This window comes from Opisthorchis viverrini (assembly GCF_000715545.1).
Source record: "Opisthorchis viverrini unplaced genomic scaffold opera_v5_243, whole genome shotgun sequence".
In the NCBI taxonomy this organism is placed as follows: domain Eukaryota; kingdom Metazoa; phylum Platyhelminthes; class Trematoda; order Opisthorchiida; family Opisthorchiidae; genus Opisthorchis; species Opisthorchis viverrini.
Window position 1 is genome coordinate 741,758 of NW_008751899.1, and position 25,741 is coordinate 767,498.

A 25,741-nucleotide genomic window follows, 5' to 3' on the forward strand; every position below is an offset into this window, starting at 1 on the left:
CGTCTAATTCTTCCATGAAAAATGCACATTATTAGGGCTTGGTGTAAGTGAAAAAGAGAGCACTGTCTGGCTGCACGAACTGAGAGAACCAAGAGCGCTCTTGCAAAATTCATATGCAAGCGCTAATAACATATTCTTCTTCTGAATATAAACGACTATATTCTCACGTAAGACGTTCCTATTTTTACAGGCTTTTGGGTGAAAATAGAGTAACGGGGCACAAACGTGTCGTAGGTTGGTTAGTTTCAAAAAGATCTGGTTGCATTTACGGTTCTCTGTCGTGTTTATTAGTGCATGAATGAAGCGATGGATGATCGTGCTTTGAAGGCGGTGTTGCTTACAACATTGATTGGGATGAAGCTAATGAAATGGCTTACCCGTTCGGCAAGGAATTCCCAACAGCTCCAACCAAAGTCCCCGTGAAAGTTGATTCGAAAGGGAAGTGTCAGGCTGATTCTCCAAATGCTGTGGTTCGAAGTCCAACTAAGTATGTTTTCAAACCAGCTACCCCGGTGAGCATCGGCAGTGTCCCTAAACCACCGGGGTCCGTGCCACCTTCCGATCAGTCTTCCCCAATGCAAAATGGCATCGGATTTGAGGCCGATTCCACTGGGAATTTCAGTGCTCAGAATGGTTTCTCATATGAGGAGGAAGATTTGACGTCCAAGCCCACCCCGAATTCAGCTCCTTTACCGGAAGAACTAGCCGAGGCTTTGGAGCAAGCTTAACTATCAGGAATTACGGCTCCCACTATTCCAGATTGGTCTGATGCAAACTTCGTGTCCGAACCCTCAGATACTTCCTATACCCAGCCAACCCCTTGTGACCAGCCCGCTCATCCGAACCAAGACCTCACAGAGATTGATTCTTCAGCGCGTCCAACCTCTCTTGCCCAACCACTCCTTCATCGACCCTGTATAGATGATGAGTTAGACAATCGCGCCCGGTTCGATACCTCCGTGACAGAGAGTTGATAAAGACCATAGATGAAATGCAACGATGCGTTATTGAGTACGATCGAAGCCTTTAACATATGATTGCCGAGAAATCTTAAGGAAAAGCACAAGTCGATGTTTCTGTGAGTGACCTAATCAGCGAACAAGACCAAGCGGTCTAAGAAGTGGTCACCATAGCGAAAGCATCTGGCGACCTGTATCGACGGTTCGAGACGTCCAAGCATGTTATCGAGGGATTTAAGCAAAATGAAGAAGCTCTCAAACGGAGCATAGAGGAGTACAGAAGTCTGTTACGGCAACAGGAGACTTAATACTTGGCAGCCTTAATGATCAGCCTGTTGATATTTTTTGTCCCAACAAGTTTATTGATAATTTACCACGGCAAACACCAAATACCAATTCAGTTTTGTAAAGTAGCTGGTCACTTATAGCTCATCTCAAATGTACGCCCAAAATTACTTAGTGAACGTATAATAAAATAGGCTGTAACCAAAATTTGGAGTGATGGGCCTCTATATACCTGAAAAAGTAATAGGCTGAACTCCAGATAAATCGAAATGTTTCTACTATTTTGGATGATTGCTCAGTTTTGAACCATTACCCCGGTAAGCATACCTGCACATGCGTATTATCCTCGAAAGACTGGTCCAGAACCTTTTGGTGACCAACATTTAATTTTATTTATTATGAACACCTTTGAGGTGCTAGTGTCTACACCAAAGTCGAAATATCTCGGTGGTATAGAATAGAAATCTAATGATGAAGAATGACAGTGTTTAAAATTACATTATACTTGGCATAACGTACCTTTAATCAACATTGTATTTTAAAAAAGCAACCCTGTAGATGACGTTTACGAGCTAACTGCTTTTAAAAAACCAATTATTGATTATGGCTTTATTCACATTAGGATTACTTGAGTAACATGGTGACCGATTTGTCGCAAAAATGTATTTTTCCCTTAAAAGCTTTCACAGATTGTCTGAACCAAACAGGGATATTTTTATGTTGGGATTTGTACAAAACTATATAATCAGTAGGCTCAACGTCTCCCTTTTACCCACAGTTCAGAGTGGTTTTGGTAGCTATTTACACTTTCTGATAGTTGTTTCGCTTGCTATACATGTTTTTATGCAAAAGCATGATAAAAACGAGCTAGAAATGAAAAGGAGGAATGTATTGTGGATTCGACTTCAAAATTAGTTAAAGCCTGTCCTCGCAAATTATGATACATGGTGACCATTACGTAAGTGAAGCTATCGGCACTTTCGTATACTAGTACAAGGAATAAATATGAATATAACCCGTTGTAAAGATCAAAATACCTCGCGGCTAGTAGAATTGGTGTCGGAACGGCTTTTGACGAGAATGTTCCACTTCACTGTTTTCACCTCACCGTTGTATATGTACTTACTAAAACTATCGCACTGGCGCCAGTTCTGTAATGTTCAGAAAGATAATGAACACTGGAAAATTTCATTCTTTATATTTGCGTTACAGTCTACGAGGAAAAACGATCCTAGAAAAATGCGACTGTCCTCAAAGATTTCCATTTTTTATGTTCTATATAATATGAATGACAAAACATATGTTCCAAAAGACGTTTCAAGTTAATGACGGCTTTAAATCCACATCACGTTTGTCCATACCGCCACCCGTTTGATTTACTGCCACAGTCTCAAATAGCTTGCGACCGTAGGATAAGCATTCTATTTAATCTTTAATCCGTTTGCAGTGCTGCTTTGTAGTGCATGCATTACGATATCTTGCTATCTGTCGGCAGCAGTAATATTAAAGAGCAGATAATCCCCAGAGGGACACTTCCCCTCCTTTTAAGGGAATTAGGCAAAACAGAATTAAACTATTCAAATTGTTAGCTTTGAACAAAAAATCTCTACGAATTCGGACCAACCGTTATCTTGGATTTAAAATAGATTTTCGTGCGCCTAGTAAACCAGGCAGACCGTAAAGCTTCCCACTTACAAATTCTACAGGAAAATTGCTGCCAAAATTTTTATCCATCAAATGTTGTAAAGACAATTTTAGGGCAGGTCTGTCAGTGTGGAAGCGTTTCGCTTAAATCATCAAAAACTGAACTCGACTTAATCAGACAGTTAAAGATACCTATTACACTTATGCAAAAAATGAACCTGGGATAAATTGCTGTTGCCATCTATCCTGGCTTAGTAATGTTTTAAAAGCGCCAGACAGTAGTGGATGATTTATCTACTACGTACTTTTTGTGCCAGTTTGCATTTCCTTGTTTAGTCTTTAGTTGTTGAGATTGCACGACATCCTAGTAGCTACGTCCTTAGACTTTTCATCAACCCGAGCAGTGATGTTAGCGTGATGTTGTAGTGAATGTGACAGCAATGTAGGTACATATTCTGACCATACAGATGCTGAGCATTTACAAAATATAATCGGACACTGCCCGATGATGGAATCTCCCGTTCAACGTTTTCACTTGCAAATGAGAAAGATTGTAAGGTGTATGAAGAGGTTTGGCGATTGATACCGGAGATTTTGTCCTGTGAATAAAGTTAGTCGGTACTTAAAAGAAGCGGATCTCTGCACAGTGATTTCAAAATAATAATAGTAATAACCAACAGTGCGCACCTCATGAAACCTTGTGAAGATGCAACACTAAAACTTCCTGACCATTCAATTCGACCGTGATCAGCTGATGAGGAGTACGAGTAACTCACGAGATATAGTGTTAATTTGCGTGCTTGATAAATGAAACAAAAGGATTTGCATCTAATTGTGGGACCTGACGCATGAAATCAGAGGCATAGCAGATAGATTAGATTGCATGGAGCCTACATTTTTAATACAAATAGATTATTATAACCTACGAGGTTTACAAACAACTTTCATCGTTAAATTGTGGTGTCCTTCAAAAAAATCATTTAGTTCAACTTTCTGTTTGTGACATGTATATAGAGGCACACCTCCTTCTGATGATTGACGGATCGTTTGCAGTTGTAAACTTAACCAAATAATTACTTTGACTTTTGTTCGGTGCTCTAATTTTAATCCAAGTTCGGTGGTGCTTTCCCCCAGAGCTTTGATTTTTGTCGTTTTATGAACTTATAGTTGGGTAGTTAGCATTGCGCAGAATCACGAACATTGATATAAACTTTTTGTTTTAAAAGCGTTTTAATCATATAAAGCTTCAAACCTAACCATTTTTTGAATACAAAAAGCCGTTTGCTCATCAGGTTTGAACTTCAAATGGATTAAGGAAAGAGAATAATTATAAAATACACAAATTTTCGTACAACATTCAAGGCTATGTTCAATAAGAATCGTGAAGTGTTTTATAGTTTCCTTCTTTGTATTAATACACAAAGTACAACATTCAAGGCTATGTTCAATAAGAATCGTGAAGTGTTTTATAGTTTCCTTCTTTGTATTAAAGGAATATCTTACTTTACTTGCTCGATCATAAATGTCCAACCACTATAGAACAAATTTTGGACATCTATTTAACAGTGGCTGGAAATTAAGAACCTTAATAATGAAATAAATGAGCCTAACCAAGTTGTTTTTTTTTAGTGTGGTAATATACACACTGGTTTGCAACTTGTCCTGAACAACAGTAACGTAGGCGTAGAGCGCAATCAGAAATGGCGGACTTAACTCAAAACTTTCGTTTGATGTGACCAGCTGTTCCATCTATTCAACCACGTTCAGTGTACTTAACACTGACAAGGCGGGGACGCCAAAGCTTTTAACCTGCTCTAAAAAGTCAGTATTATTTGGTCAGGCACGCTGTTGTCGGCTGAGTGGCAACCAAGCAAAGAAGATTCACGCTATACTTGTTAAGAGCGAGGTTGTTGGCTGTCTCTGCAGCGTTTAAATTGATTTATAAGATCATTGTTCTACAGGAAAAATTTTTTAGTGATACTGACAACATGCGGTCTGAAGGATCACACTCATGAAAGAGAAGTAAAATACGCATATCTGCTAAACAGTAGTCGGAGTGTTTAACCAAGTAAACGACTGTCTTTCTGTAACATCCAATAATCCTGAAGCCCTGGACTTCGAATTGAACTGGATGGTGACTGTAAGTGGTGGTCGCATTATGGAAAATCTGTTAAATTAAATAATATTTCATTAAACTTTGAATCGAGAAAGCCCGGTTACACAGGATTCTAAAGGTGATTAAGTGTCGGCCGGTCGTTTCTTGCTTTAATCAGTGCGTGGATGATATTTAACAAATCGCATAATACGTTTACGTCGCTTACCGATGGGCTTCAATCTGCAACATGTTTAGGGTTGAGCAACGTTTCTTCTTCGTCCAAGTCTCTGCTTGTACTTTCTGTCTCATGAATTACATTCACGTAATGGAGCATTTGGAACCCCGTGTAAGTTTAAAAACCTACCTATGTGAATTCCCCACGTTTTACCACAAATAGGATGTATAGGACATAATCGGCCAGCTGGCACATAATAAATGTGAGTGGAAGCCTAAAAGCAGTTCCTTGAGAAACTGACAAAACCCCTTCAGAATATAAAAAATGTCACTGTTACCAATCATTCAAGGGGAAGAATTGGCGTGCGAGTGCAAGTTTTACTCGAGTGGAAGCAGTTTTTCATCCGATAGCGATATCGATAACATAACTGTTTAACAACAAAATAACGCAAAAAGTCAATGAACACATCTCTGCAGCTTATCTGGCGTTACGCCAAACCGCGCTTTCGCATATGGTTTAATGTGCAGTTGATAAATTGTCCAGTCAAACAATACAGCTTCTGAGAAGCTTTCATGTATCTACTGATCCATGAGTAACTTGTCAGTCCTTTCTTTCCATAAACTAATTACCGTAAGATCAGGAGCGACATCCTCACATTACGATATTCTTCAAAACGTTTGTGTCGTGCGTTCAACAAAGAACTTATTCTTTCTATCAAGCAAACTTTCTCAAGTTTGTTCAGCTTTTCTATGCGGTAAGCCACTTACTTACTTACTCGTACTAGGCAATTCCGTAGATACAGAAGCGTTCTAATAAGTGACAAAGACAAAAAACGGCGCTTCCCTTTCGCAGGCACATTCGAGTCAACCTATCGCGGACTAGTGATGCGTTTTGTTACTGTTAAACCGCCCATTCAGCTGTTGCCTCCTTAGAATGTTTACAGCGCACAACCCACGGCCTTCTCAGGAGTGGACGCTCGTAACAACAGTACAGCCTAATCTATTGTAGAACACTATTAAAAAGACAAAGAAATCCATTGCTAAGTGTATTCTTCAAGTAAACGGTCTTTATTTGCACGGAATCCTATTATTTTTGTCTCTGAAAGTTTTGTCTCTAATGAACTTATGTCATTGGCTGAATGCGCGAAGTTTGTTGGAATATTTCTCCTTAATGCTGATGTGTAACAAACAAACAAATAACTATTTAGCAGTAATATCTCTCGGGCAATCGTGTACTCATAAGGCAGCCAAAATGTGGGATTCGCGCCATTACTAAGGCATTACCAAGACACCACCTTCTTCAGACACTCCAAATCAATATGCCTCCTTGAAAACTTTAACCTCATTGTTTGCAAAATTCGGCCTCAACGAAAACCATGCACTGCAGGTATGAAACACTGGTGTCCTATAGCCGGGCTTTGCTAAACAGTTCTTTGTTGTTGTGGTAAAATACCGGGCAAACAAATCCGCTCTTCTACAGATCCACTGCCCGGAAGCAAAATTCTGGATGAGGTAATGTAAAGAGTCTAACTGAGTTGAACAGGTAAGCGGAATCGCCGCAACTACTTTTGGCTTGGTGCAAGTGACCTGCATTAAGCTTTACATTCAGGAATGCAAAACGTGCTGCTCAAACTTATCACTTGTTTGCGTAAACAGAACTAACTGGTTTATACATCACATTAAAAACAAAATAAGGCAAAACTATGCTGTATTTGGTGTCCGTTGAATTAAAAGTTGAACACATTCCATGAGTTAAGGTATTGGTACTATTTCGCAGAAGACAAGTAAAGCTTTAATGATGAAGCAACTGATCGTCTAATCCGGCAATAATCTTTGCAGAAAAAGTGAGCCAGTTCCCGATCCAAAAAGTGGTGTCGATTGTTTATCAGTCACTGGAATTTATCAATTTCAGAAAACGTCTACAAACTATGAGATTTTGAAATCACCTTGCTAAGACTCAGTGTTGTGAAATGATACGTGGTCAATGCTTCGCAACCTTAGGCACCAGAATGCATGTGTCTTGAACTTAAAGGTTTGGATTCAACTGACGGTTCCATTGCTACGGGCATGAAATTAAATCCCCAAATCTGCATAAGGTTATATCTCTGTGGCGCTAAATTTTGCTAAATTGTGATCAAATACCTCGAAAACCATCTTCAATTGAAATAAAATTGGGTTCAGCTTTTATGGCGATTTTGGTTTCTGCAATTCGCCCAACGTTGTGGCGACAGGATTTTGGACATGGCATTTTAAAAAAGTCAGTTCAAACTCGTTCACTTTTTTCCGTAAAAATGACCTCCGTTGACTGTGGATCGAAGTGCATTCTCTATCATCAGGGTTTTCAAAGGTTTGGAATGACTTGAAGGTCATTCATATTGGGACATTTTGCCTTACTGTAGTTATTACTGATTCTGTCCTAACGTCTCGTCTCATGTTTGACAACTAGCCAAAGGTACATCTGAATGGGAAGCCACCAATAAGAAGAAAAGAAGGCATGGTGAATCTGTTTGTCTCCCACGACGCATTTATTTTCAGGTTCACGTAGAACTGTTACAGATTCTATGGCCCACATTCATCGCCGCCTATACTCCTGATCCCACGCGATTCCAACTTTCCGCAGGTGTAAACATGCACCGCCGTATTTGAGTACCAAATGTGGTGTCCTTTTCGCCTAACTAGTCAGCGGATCTGGCAGTGTTACTCAGTGGAACGTTTCATGTGCTAAAATATCAAATTTCCAATCTGATAGATAAACTGAGCACAGCACATTAGAAGCATAGGACAAGCAAAATTGAGGCGCGCTCAAATGTTTAAATAACAGCACTCATGTGAGAAATACGAAATAGAAAAGTCTAGGAATAACGGATACGCTTAGTTCTCAAGTGTACAGGCTGTAAAACATAGAGAAACACAAATCCAGGATACATCCTACATTTCGGGGGAAAGCTCATCATACCAGATAGTCGTGGGCTGATTCAGAAAATTATTGAATATTATCTAGAACTAACGCTTTTAATGTTTTTATAGGAGTGTTTTCGCTGATTTTGTTTCGTTCGTGGTTGTCAGTGCTACAAATTGCGTTCCGCAGGCTACTCATTTCTTTGTCATAAAAAGATCTTTTCAGAAACATTGGCTGTATTTGTGATTTCATTCGTCAATCAATGATTCCTCTATACAGCCCCGTACTGAATTGATTTTTTCAAAATACTTTTATCGTAGCTCAAATGAGCGCCTCAGCCTACACCACGGGAAACACAGCAGCAAGATTTATTTCAATATCGATAATTTGGTGATTGAAATTGCATATCTCCTTTCAACGAGCGTTTGGTTGCTAAACATTTTCACTGATCCCATGTTTATCATTACAATTCCAATATGATTGCAGGGCAATTTTAGGCACTTTTATTTGCGCTTACAAGAGATTTGCCTGTTTTTGCCGAAAAGGATTAAATAAACTTCACAATTGTTCACTGTTGTGTTCAGTCGGTTACCGGAAAAGTACATCAGCGACATATATGCCCTGTCAGTGCATATATAAATACATTTGAATTCATTCTCCCATATGACGTACAAACTATCCTCTATCTAAGGCAGAGGTCTCGTGAGATCTGCACAGATGGTACACCAGACTCACAACTGACGTTTTCGTAGTGGACGCAGACAAAAAACAGGTGTCTTAAGTATGTAATAAAATACCTGTGAATACAACCACAAGGATATCTGCTAGGCTCGGTGGTATATATTTTCACCCTACCTAATTTCAGAATGGTGCCTTTTGAACACTCCATAGCAGGACGGCAACTTGGGCATATTAAATGCCACTTAGGGAATTCAACGTTAACAGCAAGGATAAAGGGTCAGATGACGACAATTCTAACACTTAAAAATCGTTTCATCATTACAAGACAAAATAGCTGTTCTACCCAGGCTCTTTTTTAGCTTAAGAGCACACACTGTTATCAGTTGCGTGAGTAATTAACTCTTCATTGGTCTGTTAATGTTTTCCGACTTTACTTCGGTCGTGTCAGCCAAAACCGCTGGTTGCAACAAACACAATATCTCATGTTGGAGACAAAGTTTACGGCCCCTCATATCTTTATACTAATGCTTAGAGATCTACGACTGCGTTTCAAAAGAAACAAAATTGAAGCAGCCCTCTGTGAGAAATGCACAGTTCAAAACGGCTATCAATATTTAACGTGCTTTCTACTGAAACGCTTTGATTCACAATCGCGCAATTCAGGCGATTCTGGCAATTGTCCCGATTCATGCATCAGATGACAAACGCAATTATTTTGTAACAACTTTTCTAAGGTTTGGCGCCGTTTAACTAATTGCACTTGTAAAACTCTAGCCAATTTTGGCTTCTGAAGAAAAAAAGAGCTTGTTGTAAAAGTTTTTGTCATTAATCTGGTAAAAAAACGTTTACGATAACCGTACACAAATTTATCGTTGACAAGAATAAGTCCATGAATTACAGATTTTTGTCATAGTTTGCCTAACAAATTATTGCTTTCGAATGAGCTAGCCCTGTTGTAATTTTAAAAAAATCTACGCACATTTCAGGTAAACGCCGTAGATTATTCATCGCCAAATCACTTTGATACAATGAGGAATGTGAACGCAACTGTTTTCATTGGATAAACGTTTACATGCAAGTTAGCTTAACTCATTAATGCAACAGTTTTAGGATCAAAAACAAAGAAACTTTCAAACATACCAGAATCGCTACGCGACCGGTTTCAGCCTCTATCCAATGGGAGGATGAATCGTGGTGAATGTTTTGGCAATTTTCGTAGATGTCCTCGTTGACTGCTTTCACAAAAGAATTCTGATACGGACGGACACAGTCTCTTGTCGACTGCTGGTGGCCGGAATCGGATGTCTTTTAAAAAATGCAAAACAAGTATTGCAATTTTGTAGCCTTCATTCGACAATATTCCAAACGACCACGTCGAAAATTATTCATAAAAATGGGCAGCGAGAATGTAAATTTGATAACCAAATAATGTGTTCAAAACAAAGTGAATGTTCTGTTAAAATCCATAGGACCTTAATTACCATTCAACATAAGGCAAAGTACGACTGTGGTCGAAAACCTGGTAGCCCTTGACCGTAGTTTTGAAACCGAAGACCGAAATAAACATGAATAGTCACTAAGGCCGCAATTTGGAAGTTTCAGACAAACAGATGTCATAAATGTCTAAGACACGTTTGTCTGCTTGTCAAATAGGTCATCGAATGGCTTCCTCAGACCCGGCTAGGACGGGTCTAGGATGACAGAAAAATACAAGTTAATTATTTCGTAAACCTAAATGAAATTACTCGTTCACTCTAGGGGACGATTTTCAAACACCACCTTTATTGATTTATGTTAATCGCAAGTAAATTTGTTGAAGAGGATGTTTAACTTCCGTCATTTTTAGGATTTAACTTTCAGCAAAACTAAATGTTTACCTAAGTTAAAATCATTTACCTGCGTTTCCGGAGAGATACATTTGCACTATTTAGGGCTCAAAAACCAGTAGTTTTAGGTTGTTGAACCTGGAGAAATTTTTTTAAATGACAAAGTCACTCGCATTTGGCTTGATATTTCTGCCGTAAATAGCCTGCTATTGGGATATCGCTGAAAAACAGTCGCTTCAGACCATTTTTTCTACCGACTTGATTTTCGATACTTGGTCGTATGGTTTGAAGACTGCTTGGTGCACTTTATTGCGTACGTCACTACAGTTGATTTAGATCAGCGTAATTATCAGTGGCCATTGTCCGATATATAAACATTATCGCGCTTGGATTTTACCGTATGATGCAAAAACGAACACATTTTGCTTTAGATCGTTCGTTGAAAATTTGCGCAAAAGTAGTGCACACAAAAAAATAAAAATTGCGTTTGCATAAAATTGCATAAGAGAAACACTAATGTGATCGATCGAATCAAGAATTTCCACCCGTCAGCATGTTCATTATAGACCATAATGGCGATTATGGTGGACTGTAATTTGTTTCAACAGTTCAAATTACTGTTTGTGTTGAAGTGTCTACCGGAGGTAAGTGGGGAACTCGTATGACGCAAAGCGACATAGTTTAAGCTAACGTTGGAGTTAAAGGCTCATTAGAGCAAGCACCTATTAGTACGACGACAAAAACTGAACGGATTCCCAAAGTAAAATATTACACAGTACTAGTAGCATGCTGCATAAACTTAGATTAGTGAGAAAATTCAGTGCCAAACAATTGACCAATCAATTTAGTGCATAATGCCAACAACCGCATGAAACATTCGGGAATAGCGTAGAATACACATATACTAGCAGTTCAATTCATTAAGTCATTCTCTATCGGTCGTCACTTATGTGACACAGGCCTTTCAAAGGAGGTGCGTTCAACGGGTTGCACTATACGATGTAACCTGTGCAGTCAAAGAAATGTCTGACCTACTGACAAAAAACAGCCCCGTTCACACATTGCAATATCGTTCGGTTCTTGTCACACAGTTTTAAGAGTAAAATACTCACAATACCAGATGACAAAGCATCACATACGTCTGTTCAGAACGATGTGCTAAAAATTTCGTAATTTTCCGTCACTTAGTTTCCTGCGTGCAAGCTGATGGACCAAACATTATCCAAATATGGACCCACCCTGACCGCGTAAGCCATGTTAAGCATGTCAGATCATTGCATCACACACAAAACATTTGCTAGCGCAATAACAAGACTATTTGACTCAAGTTTTGTGCAATAAATTTTGCGACTTTTATCCAAAAATGATGATTATGCCACTGAGACTTGACAAACGTATTACATAGACACAGAGACAATTCCTTTCGCAGATAGTTTGTTCTTAATTGATGTGACATTAATAGAGTGAACTGGCAAACCGGTTTGCATAGATTCAAACATCAATTAGTGTTAGGTTCCAAAATACAGACGTTTTACTCAGAATCAATTTACTCGTTTGTTATGCAAACTAAGTTAGCAGTATGCTGCTATTCATCGTAATCAAAGACAGTTGAATCGCGTTTCATTTCTTTACAGTTTCTTTTTTATTCCTGATATTCCACAAATTTTGTTAATCTGATATCAGTAGCTGACATTTTAAATTTTTAACAGCACCGATACTTGATACGTATTCATATTTTATTAAAACCGTGCGTTGTATCTTGCGCCTTTAACGTCGTAGTCAAATACATTTAAAGTCACATAGTTTTTGTACCAATGCTCACTGTTTTGTCATTAGCTGTGATCTAATAACTGGCCTTTAGCTGAACTAATAACACTTGCCTAATTACGTGTTTTCATTCACTTCACAATAAAATTATTGCATCACAGGTTGCCTCTCGGAGCGTAAAGGTCTTGCAGTATGGTGTTACTTGTGTTCGTAACAAGATTGAAAAAAACAAAATATTTTGGTTTCTGAAGTTTGCTGAATTTAAGACACGACACAAAAGAAATAGGACGTATGTTGTTAAATGGAAACTGCAAAGAGATTCTCAAGGACCGACAGATATTCTCGAAGAAGCTTGAATTTGAACCTGCTAAGGCTGGAGTTTGGCAGTAAATTACTCTGAGTGGGTGATCAAAATGAAACAAGCCATCCTGGCAAAAAGTAGACATCAGAGCAGTGCTTCAGTAAACGTGCAAGCGCCGAAAACAATCGCAGATAATCAAGGGACTTCAGTTTTTCATGCATTATCCTTTTTTCTGACTTTTTCTTGATTTCTGTGGATATTGCGTTGCGTAAAATGGTCTGCTTTTGTAGATCTAATTACATGGGTAAAACATGTGGTCAGCGACAAGGGTAATCGACTGTGAAGACCGTCTTGCTCGTGCCTGATTAGGAAGGAAAAATAACCGTCCACTTAGCACAAGCATTTGTGTTTACCGGAAAATTACCGGCATTGGCTATTTTTGATGCTTCATACCCACAAAATCTTGAGCAGTTAAGTATTGTGCGGCTTGCTTTAAAATCCTTACTGAGACGAACTTTAGCTGGTCAGTTCATATGCAAATGATACCATCAAACCAGAAAATACTCTCACTTAATATCTTGTCCTCATCCATCATCTTTGTATCGAACTCATCCGATTCCAAAACTGGAACTCATAAGCTTGCGTGAAAAGCTTTTTAGTGAAGCAGAACTGTCAGACTCTTCATAGACCACGTTTTCTCGACGTCATGAGAGTACAAATATGCATGGCAGAGATATTACGTCTTTCGTAGCTTACTTAACAAATTGCGTCTATATTTTACCATTGTCATCTTGAGTGGCGTTGTCAAATTTAATGTATTTGCGATAGTTACAGACGATGCGGTGTTATACAGAAGAATTTGTATTCTGCCAAGTTTTTGAGAGATTTCGTTATTTGGTGATTACGTACACAAAGTACTAAAGCAAAGTTTTTTTTCACTGTGTTTCACCATCATGCCTTGCCGACTTACAGTTTTTCGGAACAGACCCCATAGTATGAAGCATCGCCTTGTCGCTTGCAGAATTAGATCAAGTGGAATGCCGGCACCATGTTTAAGTGAATCTAGGTCAACAAGCGACATGAAATTTGCTTGAATTTTTATATGTGATGAAGATTATAAATTGAACGCTGAACTCGGTATTTGTTATCACTAAATTCACTGGCTGGGGCATGATTGATCTTTTGGATGGATATCTAGTTGGCGCGGGATAGAGCATCATTTAGCCTGCGCTCTTCTGCATTAACGAACAAACTCGATGAGTCAAAACTGAGGCCTAGTAAAATAAGTGACACTTTATCCAAAACGGCAGGCAAAAAATGTAAATAAATTAATGCCCCTGCATGCTATCATGCTCAGGCTAGCCAGTTGCTCTCATTAATCGTTTGCATGCTTGACCTGTCATACTTCCCTGTTTTTACGCGCTTTGATGATGCGCACTACTGCACTCACTGAGTAATAAGTGTTACAGGCCTGAGAAACGAACACAATAATGACAAATAAGCACACAGGCGCTTGTAGAGAACGTATGATGAATTTGTAAGCAAAATAACCCACTGCGAATTTCGGGTGTAAGCGTTACTTACTCCAAACCGACCGCCATCCCGGTATGTATACACCTACCAATGAACGTGTTTGTATGGAGCTCTCCGAGTTATAAAACTTAGTTTATAGGCTTGTTTGAAACAAAAGCAAACTATCGAGTAACTCACCTAAGATTCAGTCCAACTTTATGCAAGCTGAAAGCACCCTATTGTGAGGAAACGCATCTCTGAATGACTTTTATTAGAAAAGTTACGCAATTTATCAACATATCCTGATAGTTACGGCGACTATGGTTTGGCACGTTAACTTTGAATGTTTCTATGTATAATCTCGGAAGAGATCAACACAAATGAAATGCTATGAATGGGCTTTATTAATTATGAAATGTGTAATGCGGTACCAGAACAAGCAGACTTTGGGAAGAAAAGAAATTTCTGACCATTTAGAATGAAACCTAACCGGAAACTGACATTACCGTAGGCAGAGATAGCACTGCCTGCAGGTTAAAAATATATCATCAGCTAACGAAATACACATTAGTTTCTAAAAAGTATAAGTCTGGTGTAAATCCAAATACTACACATTTAGTTCAAGCCAAACAATGGACCAATGTGTTTCATGTCTGTCTGTCCCCATAAAATACAGCAAACCGAGCATTCCAGGAGTGAAAGTTGAGTCACGAATAATCAGCCCAAAATAAAAACACCGATTATTTGAACAATGCGGGAAATTGAGAGAAATGGAATGTCAGTTAAAACCGCAGTGGTTACGACTAGCAGATAATCCCGCTTCTCGGGGGCACATGCGACGTGTTCTACAGCATCAACAGCCCTCACCGTAAAGAAATAAGCTAATAAATGTTTCAGTATTCTTCAAACCTGTCGGAACAGTTACGCGCATAATAAAGCACCTAGATTCCTGTTCAAACGAAGTCTAAGAGACAGGCCAGAGCGTGGCGCGTGTAGTGTTTCTAATCTAAACTGTGAAAAGTAGACGCAGTGGAACGCTGGAAGAGAAAACATCAACATCCCGCTTGTCTTCCGGTTGCCTGAACGACTGCTTTACAGAGTTTGAGTAATCCGCCTGCGTGGTTGAAATCTACAGTCGATTCGCCGTACTGGCATCCGTGCATCGAACTTTTGTGTATCCAGTAGCCAGCAGTAAGCTTTGTTCTGTTGATTTCCACAGCACTCTCGACGGTAATATCGCTCAGATACTAGCACGATAACGTTTCAAACTGACAGGCAGTAAGAAGAGATCCATATTGTTTTCAGTGTTTGCCAAACAGTGGTAGTACAAAATTATTTCACGTCAGGTATGTCTCAATAACTGCTTTATTTTGTGGTCGTTGACTTGTTCGCTGAGCTGGGAAACTGTTTGAAACCTGCTGCAACATACTGTCAAAAATTTGGACGCTTGGGTAAGGGGTTAATTAGTCTGTAGATTAATTTGTAATGTGGTGGGTTATCGAGAATGATTCGTTTTACATAAGCAACAACCGAAAGCTAATAACAAGAGAGATTCCTATTTGGATCACTATGTTACAAAATGACCTAAGTTTGAAGTAAAATTCTACTCAACTTCAGACTCCTAGCCTGAAGATTTATGAATAGAAAAGCACAGTACTTCCGAACAACAACATTTAAAATTCAAACGCATGGAAGAGTAATTTTAGAGTTTGCAAATTTCTTATGAAGAGTGCTTGGTTGGAATTGTGTCCAGCAAAATCAAAAGTCACGTTAAGGCATTTCATTTCTAGGTATGGAATTCTCATCAGCAGGAAATATTTCGGGATTTCCAGGCCGGGCAGGTCAGTCTAAGCTTCAATATATCAGCCACAAAACCCAACTTGAAGGTCCATTGGTTGCAACTGCTACAGAATTTGTCACCAGAAAATGGATGGGCGTGGGGGTTATAGCCAAGCAATGGAGGTGATGGCATGATCAGTTAATTCTGTAAATCAGATAGCGACGCGTTGAATTTGACAGCTATGAAACGAGAGGGCCGATGACTGCGTGATTCATCCGTTTCTACGTGTTGTTAACTAATGATATGCTGACTCTCAGGTCAAAGCTGGCGTAAACTCGACTGAGATTATTGGTTAGCATTTACATTTTCGCTCGCAGTTTACGGACTATTCATTTCTCAGAAGCTCAAACTCAGTAAAACGCTGGGAAAAGAGAACTCCGAGATAAAGACAGTAATGCGAAGTTCATGCGCGAACCTGTGAAAAATGTAATACGTGGGTATCTTACACATGATGTCCTCCATTTGATGTGACCGCACCTCTGAACCGATGTTCCCACCGGACACAATCATCGCTTTTTTAAACACTGATGTCCAACCACTGACACAGACTACCGTTTGATAGTGAACTACTGCAAGTTCGCAAACCATTTAGGAATTCCCCATTGAATGAGATCCAAATTTGTCAGTTGTTGATAAATTTGAACACAGCGCACGACTTTGAAAAGTAGAAGCCGAAAACTTTCGTTAAACGACAAAAGTTTGTTTAGGAGATAGATAATTCGTATTTAAATCTTATACTGCTAGTGCATCTGGTGCCTGGAAAATCTTTTCGAGAAACTGATCTTCCTCAGGTCTCCCAAAAGATCACGTGCGTCAATTAGTACCTGAAGAATTTTACTGAAGGTTGCAATTATGTCGGCTAACTGACAGATATTCTCCGTGATTAATTTGCGGATGATCGAAGCCTCTGACTATTTCAATTATCCGCACGTTTTGTGCAGTAGGAATTTTTTTATCCAATGCAGACAAATACTGAATCGTAATCATGAAAGCGGTCATCCTGCACAGTGATTATTTACTGTACTATCCCATGCATATTACTAGTAATGATACTCAAGTCTTCTAAGACCTAGATTTTTTGAAATTGTACTTCTTAACCACAGACGTTGCGCGGCATTATCGATGTACCATCACATCCAAAAGGCTATCTAACTCCTCTTTATGGATTACTTCTTACGTTACTTCTAGCTGCTTCAAATGTTATTCACAACATATATTTGCAGGGTGTTTTATCAGTTAATGTCAAATTACTCAAACGTTCCTCTAATTCATATTGACAATGACAAACTACTCATCCGAATGTGACTCAGTGGAATTCAACATCTTCGGCATCTGTACGTTTGCATCATGTTGAGAAACGCGGTGCTCACACCACAGATGTAAGCGTGTTAGCATGCCCGCACGCGAATTATTCTCGTGTATGTGCGCTTGAGAGTGCTGTTTGGCCGAGAAAAACAAACTGTCCTGGAGCATCTCATGGTAAACGGTGAAGCACCTACCTGGCCGAACAGTTTCGTTTTCATACTGGTTTTTGCTTGTTCACTCATTGCGAGATGTGATAATATTTCATCTAGATTATTGAAAGTCGCACACTTACTTTTCCATTCAGTACTGCTTCAGTTGTTGTTACAACTGAGTCAACCAGGTCAACCACTGAATATTAGCGAATCGAAAAAACCTTCTGGGTAAGAAAGTGCTGAGGTCCGTGACTCTATTTTAGTAAAAACGGCTTTTGGCTTTAATTGCCTTTGATGTGTGTAAAGAGCTTTCGCTTACTTTGGCGCGAATAAGGTAACACAAAACACACCGATTGTCTGGCGGAACGCACTAGCTATAAAGCGGCTGAAAACTCTTCGAGCGCCGACAACCAGTTTGTCCGTCTTCGGCATAATCATATATACAGTCTCCAGGTTTTGGCCAAATTTATATTCTGTTTGAAAACCAAATTGTGAAATTTGACACACCTTATCAGGATCAATTGCATGAATCACCTGCCGTTATCTCAGACTGGCGTGATAACCCGGCGAAACCGTCCTGGACGTCCAATGCTCTTACACGACACGCTAGAGGACGTACCATAATTAACAATTCCACATAAAAATAAGTGACAAGAGTAAGATGGTGAGGTTTTTGACTTTAATGCTTGACGAATTTTGCACATTTGCTCATGGGTAGGCTAACCTAGAGGGTATTAACAAGCGTATGTTAGGTGTCTCGCAACTTCTTAACCAGGCTAGATATCGCATTTTGTCAAGTATAGTTCGTCAGACTTCAAAAACGAAGGAAGTATTTAAATTCGTTAACCAGAATGAGCCATCGTTTTGATTTTTGGTGTATTTCCTTGTAATGTGAATTCATAAAATACTTACAAATACAAATACTTACTTCCTTGCGTCTACTGCAGTGGAAAAGATGTTCTTTCACGTTTGTCACGATCAGACGCATGTCACATTTAGATATACTTGCATAGTAATATCCCGAGAAAAAATCACCATAACGTTATTTTCTGGGTCCATTTATGGCGTTCTTTTAGATCAATAATAAAAAATAAAGTTTCTTGATCTTTCCAAAAAATGCACAGGATGCTGGACGGTGTGAAAATATTTTCCATTTAATTCGATTTTCTAGTACTTCCCCGTTTGCGATATTTCACACCTAGCTTCCAGCCTTAATCACACCTTCCTGAGCGGACACGAAGCAATCAGCTACGTTCCTTGACTTTAAGTCTGTTTATTCTTGATGTTGAATCAAGTGAACTGGAAACTCCACTGCCACGGGGGTCAGCCACATCCTTCGACGTGATCGCAGCTTTCCAAATTCTAGAAAGCAAAGTTACATGAAAAATAAACTAACTAAAATTGCGTCGATTTTAGGATTTTCTTGTTTTCGGTTATTCAGACCTCAATAAAAATCAAACGGCACTAATAAGCTGGGACACCAAACACCTTGTAACCAAAGTTTGTAACCATTGTATCACACTTGAACTTTATTGGCTGTTGATCAGGTGGCTGTGGATCTGTTCGCCGAGCTTGGCAATTGGCTTGCAAACGTTTCGTCACCATATGAGGAGACATCATCAGTGCGCAGTTGAGTGGGTACTTCCTCCTTGCCTGCGTGCGTTTACATAGCATTCGAAGGCTTTCCGTTATCTTCTGACGTGATCAGCTACTTAAAGTGTAACAAAATTGGTGGATCTACTGGTCCAGTTGTGATCTTTGTTGCGTTATGGTCTGCATTCCTTTGTGTCGACTGGTTATCCTCACGCCTTCTATTTTTAGTAGTTTGTTCTCTCCAGCCTCGGCTTCTATTGCGTTGTGGTCTGACATTCTTGAGTTTGATTGGTTGCTTGTGCCGCCCTATTTCTCCACCGTAGCGGTCAGTGTTCCTTCGTCCGTCGGTTGATTTGGTGCTTTGATTGGGTGCTTCCTCAAATCCAATTGATGTGTCCGTTTGAATGATGTTTTTCTCCTTCTCTTATGCTTTCCTCGTCTGGTTGATTTTGCAGCTCTAAGCTCGGTGGTTCCGGAGTTCTCTCGCTCTTAGTGGCTGGTATGGTGACGAAACGTTTGTAAGCCAATTGCGAAAGCTCGGCGAACAGATCAACAGCCACCTGATCAACAACCAATAAACTCACCCGAGCTACCAGTATTTCAACAAATTACCAACTTTTGGACTTTATTGGTATACATTGCTCCGTTATCCGTTTCAGTCTGACGGTTAATTTTTAACGGATATCAAATTCGGTCGTCAACGTTCACGAAACTATCTCTGATAAATTTGCTTTCCAACAAGTCTGCACTTGAATATATTTTATGTATTAGTGTCTTGACAGGGACAGGGCGCACAGTAAGCGACAGACACAAGCTTGCTCTGAACGCCCGAAAAAGATGAAAGGTTCACTGATACTGATAAGTGAGCAATAATGCAAGCGACTCAAAAGAAGTATGATTGTAATTATCTTATCAGCTTCCTGGTGATTTCAGGAAATGTTGAAAAAACGCTTCCATCCTGTCGTCACGATGTGCTATTATGCATTTCAATAATAAACGTTAGATAAGGATATCAATCGATTCCGGTCGGAGATGAAAAATAGCCTTCGACGTCCCACTTCTATTTATTGGTGTAACCAAACGCTCTAACTTGACTAGAATCGTTCTAGTTTTTTTCAAAATCACAAACTACTCCACTCCAAACCGAGATGGGCTTTTCTGACTTTGACCGCCAAAAGAGAGGAAGCATCGGGGGAAGTACGCGGAGAGTAGGAAATATTTCCTGCCAGACACCACCTGGCTTTTGCATACTTTCAGGCAGCAACACCGTAAAATTTTGCTTCAGCTGCACGTCCTAAACCGAGATGCAGAATAAGGTCCCCGTTTTTAGCAATTCCAGTGCCTTAATTTTATAATACTTGGACATTATCACCAAATAAAGCAGGCAATGAACGTCCCTCAGGTTTGTAATCCCCACTTGCGCTGTCAAGAGTAGTTGGCAAGCCAAATAGGTGTTGGCTATTTCCATCGTTTATTCTGCCAATGCAAGCTATTAATAAGTAATTACCAATGGCGTTCTACAGCAAGAAGTTTAGAACATCCAGATAAGCTTTTCTAATGGCACGTTTGGGTGAACATGCATTCTTAGGTTTACATATCAGTTTACGCTTAAATTGACACCTACAAAAGAAGGGCAAGACTGACAGTTCTCCGCCAGATATTTCGTGTTTGAGTTTTAAAAATACATTTACATCTTCATGCGTTTATTTTCATACGACTAGGATGACTGTAACGAGGCCATCTAACTTGAAGTTTTATGGTGCTCTTTATATTTTATGGTTAGCTTCAATGCGAAGTTCCAAACCATCGGAAAATGCCCAACCAATGGAGGATTTCCCACGGTAGGCCGTCGAACATGTGAATGGCGTACGTAACGGTATAGCTAATTACAGGACAATCGTCTAGATTGAGCTTATATTCCAGACAAGATCAATTAAGGTCATTTACTATGGCTTCTCACAATATTCTGCTGAAGGCAGCTAGTAGAATGATAAATGAAGTTGCCTAAAATTTTGGGGATGTCCACTTTACGGACCATCGGTTCATACAACCAAATTCGACCTGATTCATCAAATTGCATTTATTTTGCTATAATTTGCGTGCGAGGCTAAAAAAACGGACTTTTCAATTTTAATTAACGGAAACAGTCAGAATTGCTTTGTTTTGGATTCCTGTTGGGTGTTATTATTCCTTCGAAAATGAGTAACTTTCTTAAGGTGATGCAATCTTTGAGCGTGTTTTTTTGTTTTACCAAATTATGCATCCAACTTATAAAAATTATGGCGCTTCAGCATGCGTTCTAAAGAAATAAACCTTCTTATGCATAACTTTTAATCTGATTTGACTATTTCATTACGATGAATTTTTAACAGGTAAAATGTACCAGTGTACCAAAGTGCGACTCAGATATACTGGATCATGCAAATTCCAACACCCTATTTCCCGCTCAATACTCTTCATTCACTCAAAGCTCTCTATGATGCAAGAGTTCAAACATCCCAAAAAAACAATGTTTTTCACAGAAATTTTTGAAGTAAGTGGATTTTCTTGTCTAATAACCTAGTGGAGCTTCACTTGAGCTAAAAATTACTGCAGGATAACTATGGAAACATAGGATGTGCTACAAGCCACCAGCTAGATGCACTGGATGCAACCACCCTTTGCTTATACACGCACACAGATGTAAAATCGTTACTCAAACCGTTCATTGATGGCGGTGCGTCTGAACGAAGAAACCCATCATGTGAGCACCAACACAGATACTCAGTTGCAATTCTTGTGTGATGGTAAAACTCACATGCTCCACAAGAAACATCACCTATAGAACCAATGGGATGGTCTTGGTGTTTATCGAAATGAGCTCAAGGGTAACTGTTTTTTTTGGGAACTCACTTGGATGTGCTTCTAACTCCATCTGCTTAAAAACATGCGTGCTTTTTGCAAAATGCAAACGCATGTTTGAGGTTGTAATAATCAAAACGTCTACAGCAAGTTTTCTAAATGGGCAGTCACAAAACGCTTACCTTCAGTCCGTGGATTCATCAATGACTGAATGAATTGGTTACTATGGACCCCCGTACCTGAGTGCTTCAGCTCTCAGCTTGTAGAAAATAGTCCACAAAAGAACAAATACAAAGTGAGGTGACCTATAAACCCAAATCAGAGGGTATTTGATGTTAAACAAATCGTCTTTAATCTCAACGGTAACTCACTTTAGGTCAGTACTTAAATATCTGATTTTGTTGCAAGCAAAACCCTAGAATTTCAGTGTTTATACCAGATTTAGCTCACTAGACCTCCATATTTTTGCTTATAATTTTCAGGCATTGAACGTTTGTCCACATCCACTAGCCATGTTGACGGCCGATCTCTCAGACGACGGCTTTGAGGACGTGTTTGCTGAAAAGCTCTGCATTTTGAGCATTTCCCTAGTTTAATTCGAATTCCTTGACAGTCTGTTTTAACTGCTCACTCACATGCAAAATGTGGTCTCAGAATGTGTCTCACTTGCTCTGAATGCATTTTGCAGCCAAAAAGCCTAGGTTATTTGCTCGGTTATGCCAGTGTGTAGTGAGTTTATTGGACACTGCCTATTGTTATCGACCGGCCAAGGCATCTGCATCCACCAATAAGCGATGACCTATCATTTCTCATCTAATTGGTTGGTCCATTTATCGTTACATATTATGGATAAATGTACAGCCTGGTCCTCAACAACACTTTTTCATAACCTGAGCTTATTTTCCGTAATATTACGTCATTGATTAGACATCAAATTTATTAATAAAAAGGGCGGGCAAATATATCAAACTCAGTAGCTTTCCGCTAATCGTGAAAATGTGCACAATCTCAAATGTGACAGCAGAGAATTAAGGAACGTCACATTTTACGTAACTCGTCCTCAACCTCAGGAATACGTCAGAAAAAAAGAAATCTGTCCAAAGACGGCGTTATCTGCATTACTTCGACAAGCAGCCAGTATAGACATTCAGAAAAACGCTAATAAAATTCATGTCAGAACGTGTCCCCTTCCTTTGTTCTTGGAGACAAATTACTAAATCGCTGAAGGCCGTCTCCAAATGAAAAACAGCTCAAATGAAGATGCAAATAATGCCGCGAGCCAATGCTGTTCGGCGGGTGTTGAATAAACGGTTGAAAACCAATTAGACACCCAAAACTTAACTATCATAGGATTGCGTCCATATTTTCCTAGGAGAGCAGCCATATATGGATTATCCCTCACGAGAATAGTTTTTCAATCACCAAAAATCGTCTTGTAGTGAAGTGATTAATAATCCTCTACAGAGTGCCTCACCATAGAGCGGCCACACACCCTATTCGTAGGCGCCTTTTTTGCCTTCTCACTTCTTAGACTGAAACGTACTTTGCGCCTAGTGATCGATTCAACCTGATACGGGGTTTCAAACCACCAATTACGTACATGTATACATGTTTCTTCAGTATGGAGAGAAAAGATTTCTGACCGTCCCTAAGTAACATGGAATGGCAGCAAACCAGCATGCCTTATTGAAATTATTGATCCCTGATATCTTCAGCGTTTCTGCGATAAACCATCATCAGAATCAATCTATGACGTGATCCACATTAAGGCTTTATGGAAACAGAGCAGGTATTGTACTAATTCTGGTAGTTTATCACCCAGATTTTGGTTTACGGGATCTTTACCATGCGTAAAGTTGGGACATTGCTTCAAGACATTTGCCACAGATGGCGAAAACTCCCAGTGTATCAGAGGAAAAAACGGCTTGGCGAAAATGCAAGCCATTTTACTTCGCCTGGTCACACAGCTTTGGATTTCGGAATGTGTTGAATATGGTGGTTATAGCTGTAACGGTTTTGTCAACAGATGATTTGTAAAGGTAGAGTAGGTAGCTGCGCACTGCAGTTTGAGCCTGATACTTTTGTTCGTAAATATGGGCCTGTCAGCGTCTAATCCGCAAGCATGAGGCTTGGGTTCAGACCTACCCAGTCTTGCAGTAGCACTACACTTTGCCGGTGTGAAGCGCCTACCAAACTGTGAGGCATAATAACTTAGATTACTCTATATTGTTTGCATTACCATTGGGTTAGATCCAAAAAGAGCTATGCTGTCCGCGTATTCGATATCTGTTAGCGGGTGCACACAGGCATTTAAAGTTTTGAGTGAGTCTTCACACAGCGTCCACGTATGCTTTTGAAAAGTAGGAATAAGTGTCGACATGCCCCATTCTGTAGGCATCTTTTAGTCGTTCCATATAGCACTAATAACTTTTGTCAGCTGAGTCACCAGAAATTCTCGGCCTCCTTTGAAGAGGGCTGAATACAGATCGTCCGGTCCTTTTTACGGCCTTTTTACGTTTCAGTACTAGTATTTCGTATTTTATTTCCCATTCTGACAGGTAATTGGGGTTTACATTGCATTTCCGTAGGCACTATCTTTACAGGCTGGGTTGGTGCAGGACAGCCAAACTGTTCTTCAGAGTGTTCAGAGTGTATTATTGAGCCGACATTTTCACATATCGTTTTACTGACCGATGCATTCCTGGGGCCATTACATCCTATCAGTTGGTATAGTGCAATCCTCTTCCCGATAAAAAATCTTCTCAGTCGCCCGAGCTTTTGATGTCCAACAGAGCTCTCGATTTTTCCTTGGACCCTTCATTATTTGGTGTTCGATGAATTCATGCGCGCTGTCGTTTTCGTTGCCTGCTGATATCGATTTCCTGACATCAATCATAGACAGTAATCTCGACGACATCTAGTAGTCTTGTGGTCCAATCGGTGCAGTCAGAATGCGGATTGGTATGCTTCTTGCTGACTTTCAAAGGCCTGAAGAGAAACTGACTTCCAGGCGTGCACGCGCCATGGCGTGATCGGAATCAAGCTATGTGCCCTAGAAGGAATGGCAGTCTTTAATTGTTACTGTCCACAGTGGCTTTAGGCCACATGATCCAGCTGGGTCCAGGGTTGAATTGCAGTTACGCGATGCGAACGTCTATGCTTAAAGTTCGTACTGGATAGAAACAGTTGATGATCAGCACACAATTAAAGGAGCCGCTCTTCGAAACAACCTAGGAGGTGGGTTGCCCGAAGTAAAACGTCCGCAAAAAATTAAGCATCCGTGATATTTTGTGCACCTGGATTTCCCACAAAATCACACCTAACGTGGCCAACTATTCATGAGTTCTTCCTTGCCACCACTTGTTTGAAGGTTGGAGATCTGTTGAGATGAGCCTGTCTCTTACTTTCAAGAACGATGTGACAGCTTATACAATTCTAACTACACATTGCTATGGATTTTGCTTTGCCTGTAACGCAGCGTTTTAGTGGGAAGTAAGACGCAGGTTCTTCAAAGTGTTGAATCTTTCAAACGACAATAACTCGCTAACAGTCTATTTGTCTAATCAGAACTAAAGAAACGAACATTCGATTCTATATTAAGTTCAATGTGGTGGTTCGTGAATGAAAAGAAACCAGGTCCTTTTTCACTGAACAATGCAAACTTTTCAATAGCCGAAGGAGGCAACTCGGTCACGACTATCTTAAAATGGCTCAGAATAGCATATAAGATTAAAGATCTTAGCAGCACCCAGTGAATTGACGGCTTAGATGATGGACATGCTGTGGATACTGTTCTTCCAAGCACACACTTTCTTTATATCCCTCGCAGCTTTTCAACTTTTCGAGAGCTCGTGTCGTTACATTGAC

At 39.7% G+C, this 25,741-nt stretch overlaps 2 protein-coding genes across 2 annotated transcripts in view; both read left to right on the forward strand.

Annotated features, from left to right (window-relative positions):
* Positions 1-368: 368 nt before the first annotated feature.
* Positions 369-728, forward strand: T265_08886 (hypothetical protein; the record flags this gene model as incomplete). The annotated part of the gene is made up of 1 exon (XM_009174808.1): positions 369-728. The coding sequence occupies one exon, from the start codon at positions 369-371 to the stop codon at positions 726-728; it is 360 nt and encodes a 119-aa protein (XP_009173072.1).
* A 1,453-nt stretch (positions 729-2,181) lies between these two features.
* Positions 2,182-25,741, forward strand: part of T265_14695 (hypothetical protein) — a gene marked incomplete at both ends in the record, with an annotated part of 81,352 nt that continues 57,792 nt past the window's right edge. Inside the window, 3 exons of the mRNA XM_009174814.1 lie at positions 2,182-2,202; positions 11,130-11,207; positions 22,357-22,427. Of these exons, the coding sequence (XP_009173078.1) occupies positions 2,182-2,202; positions 11,130-11,207; positions 22,357-22,427 (170 nt within the window). The remainder of the gene's footprint in view (positions 2,203-11,129; positions 11,208-22,356; positions 22,428-25,741) is intronic.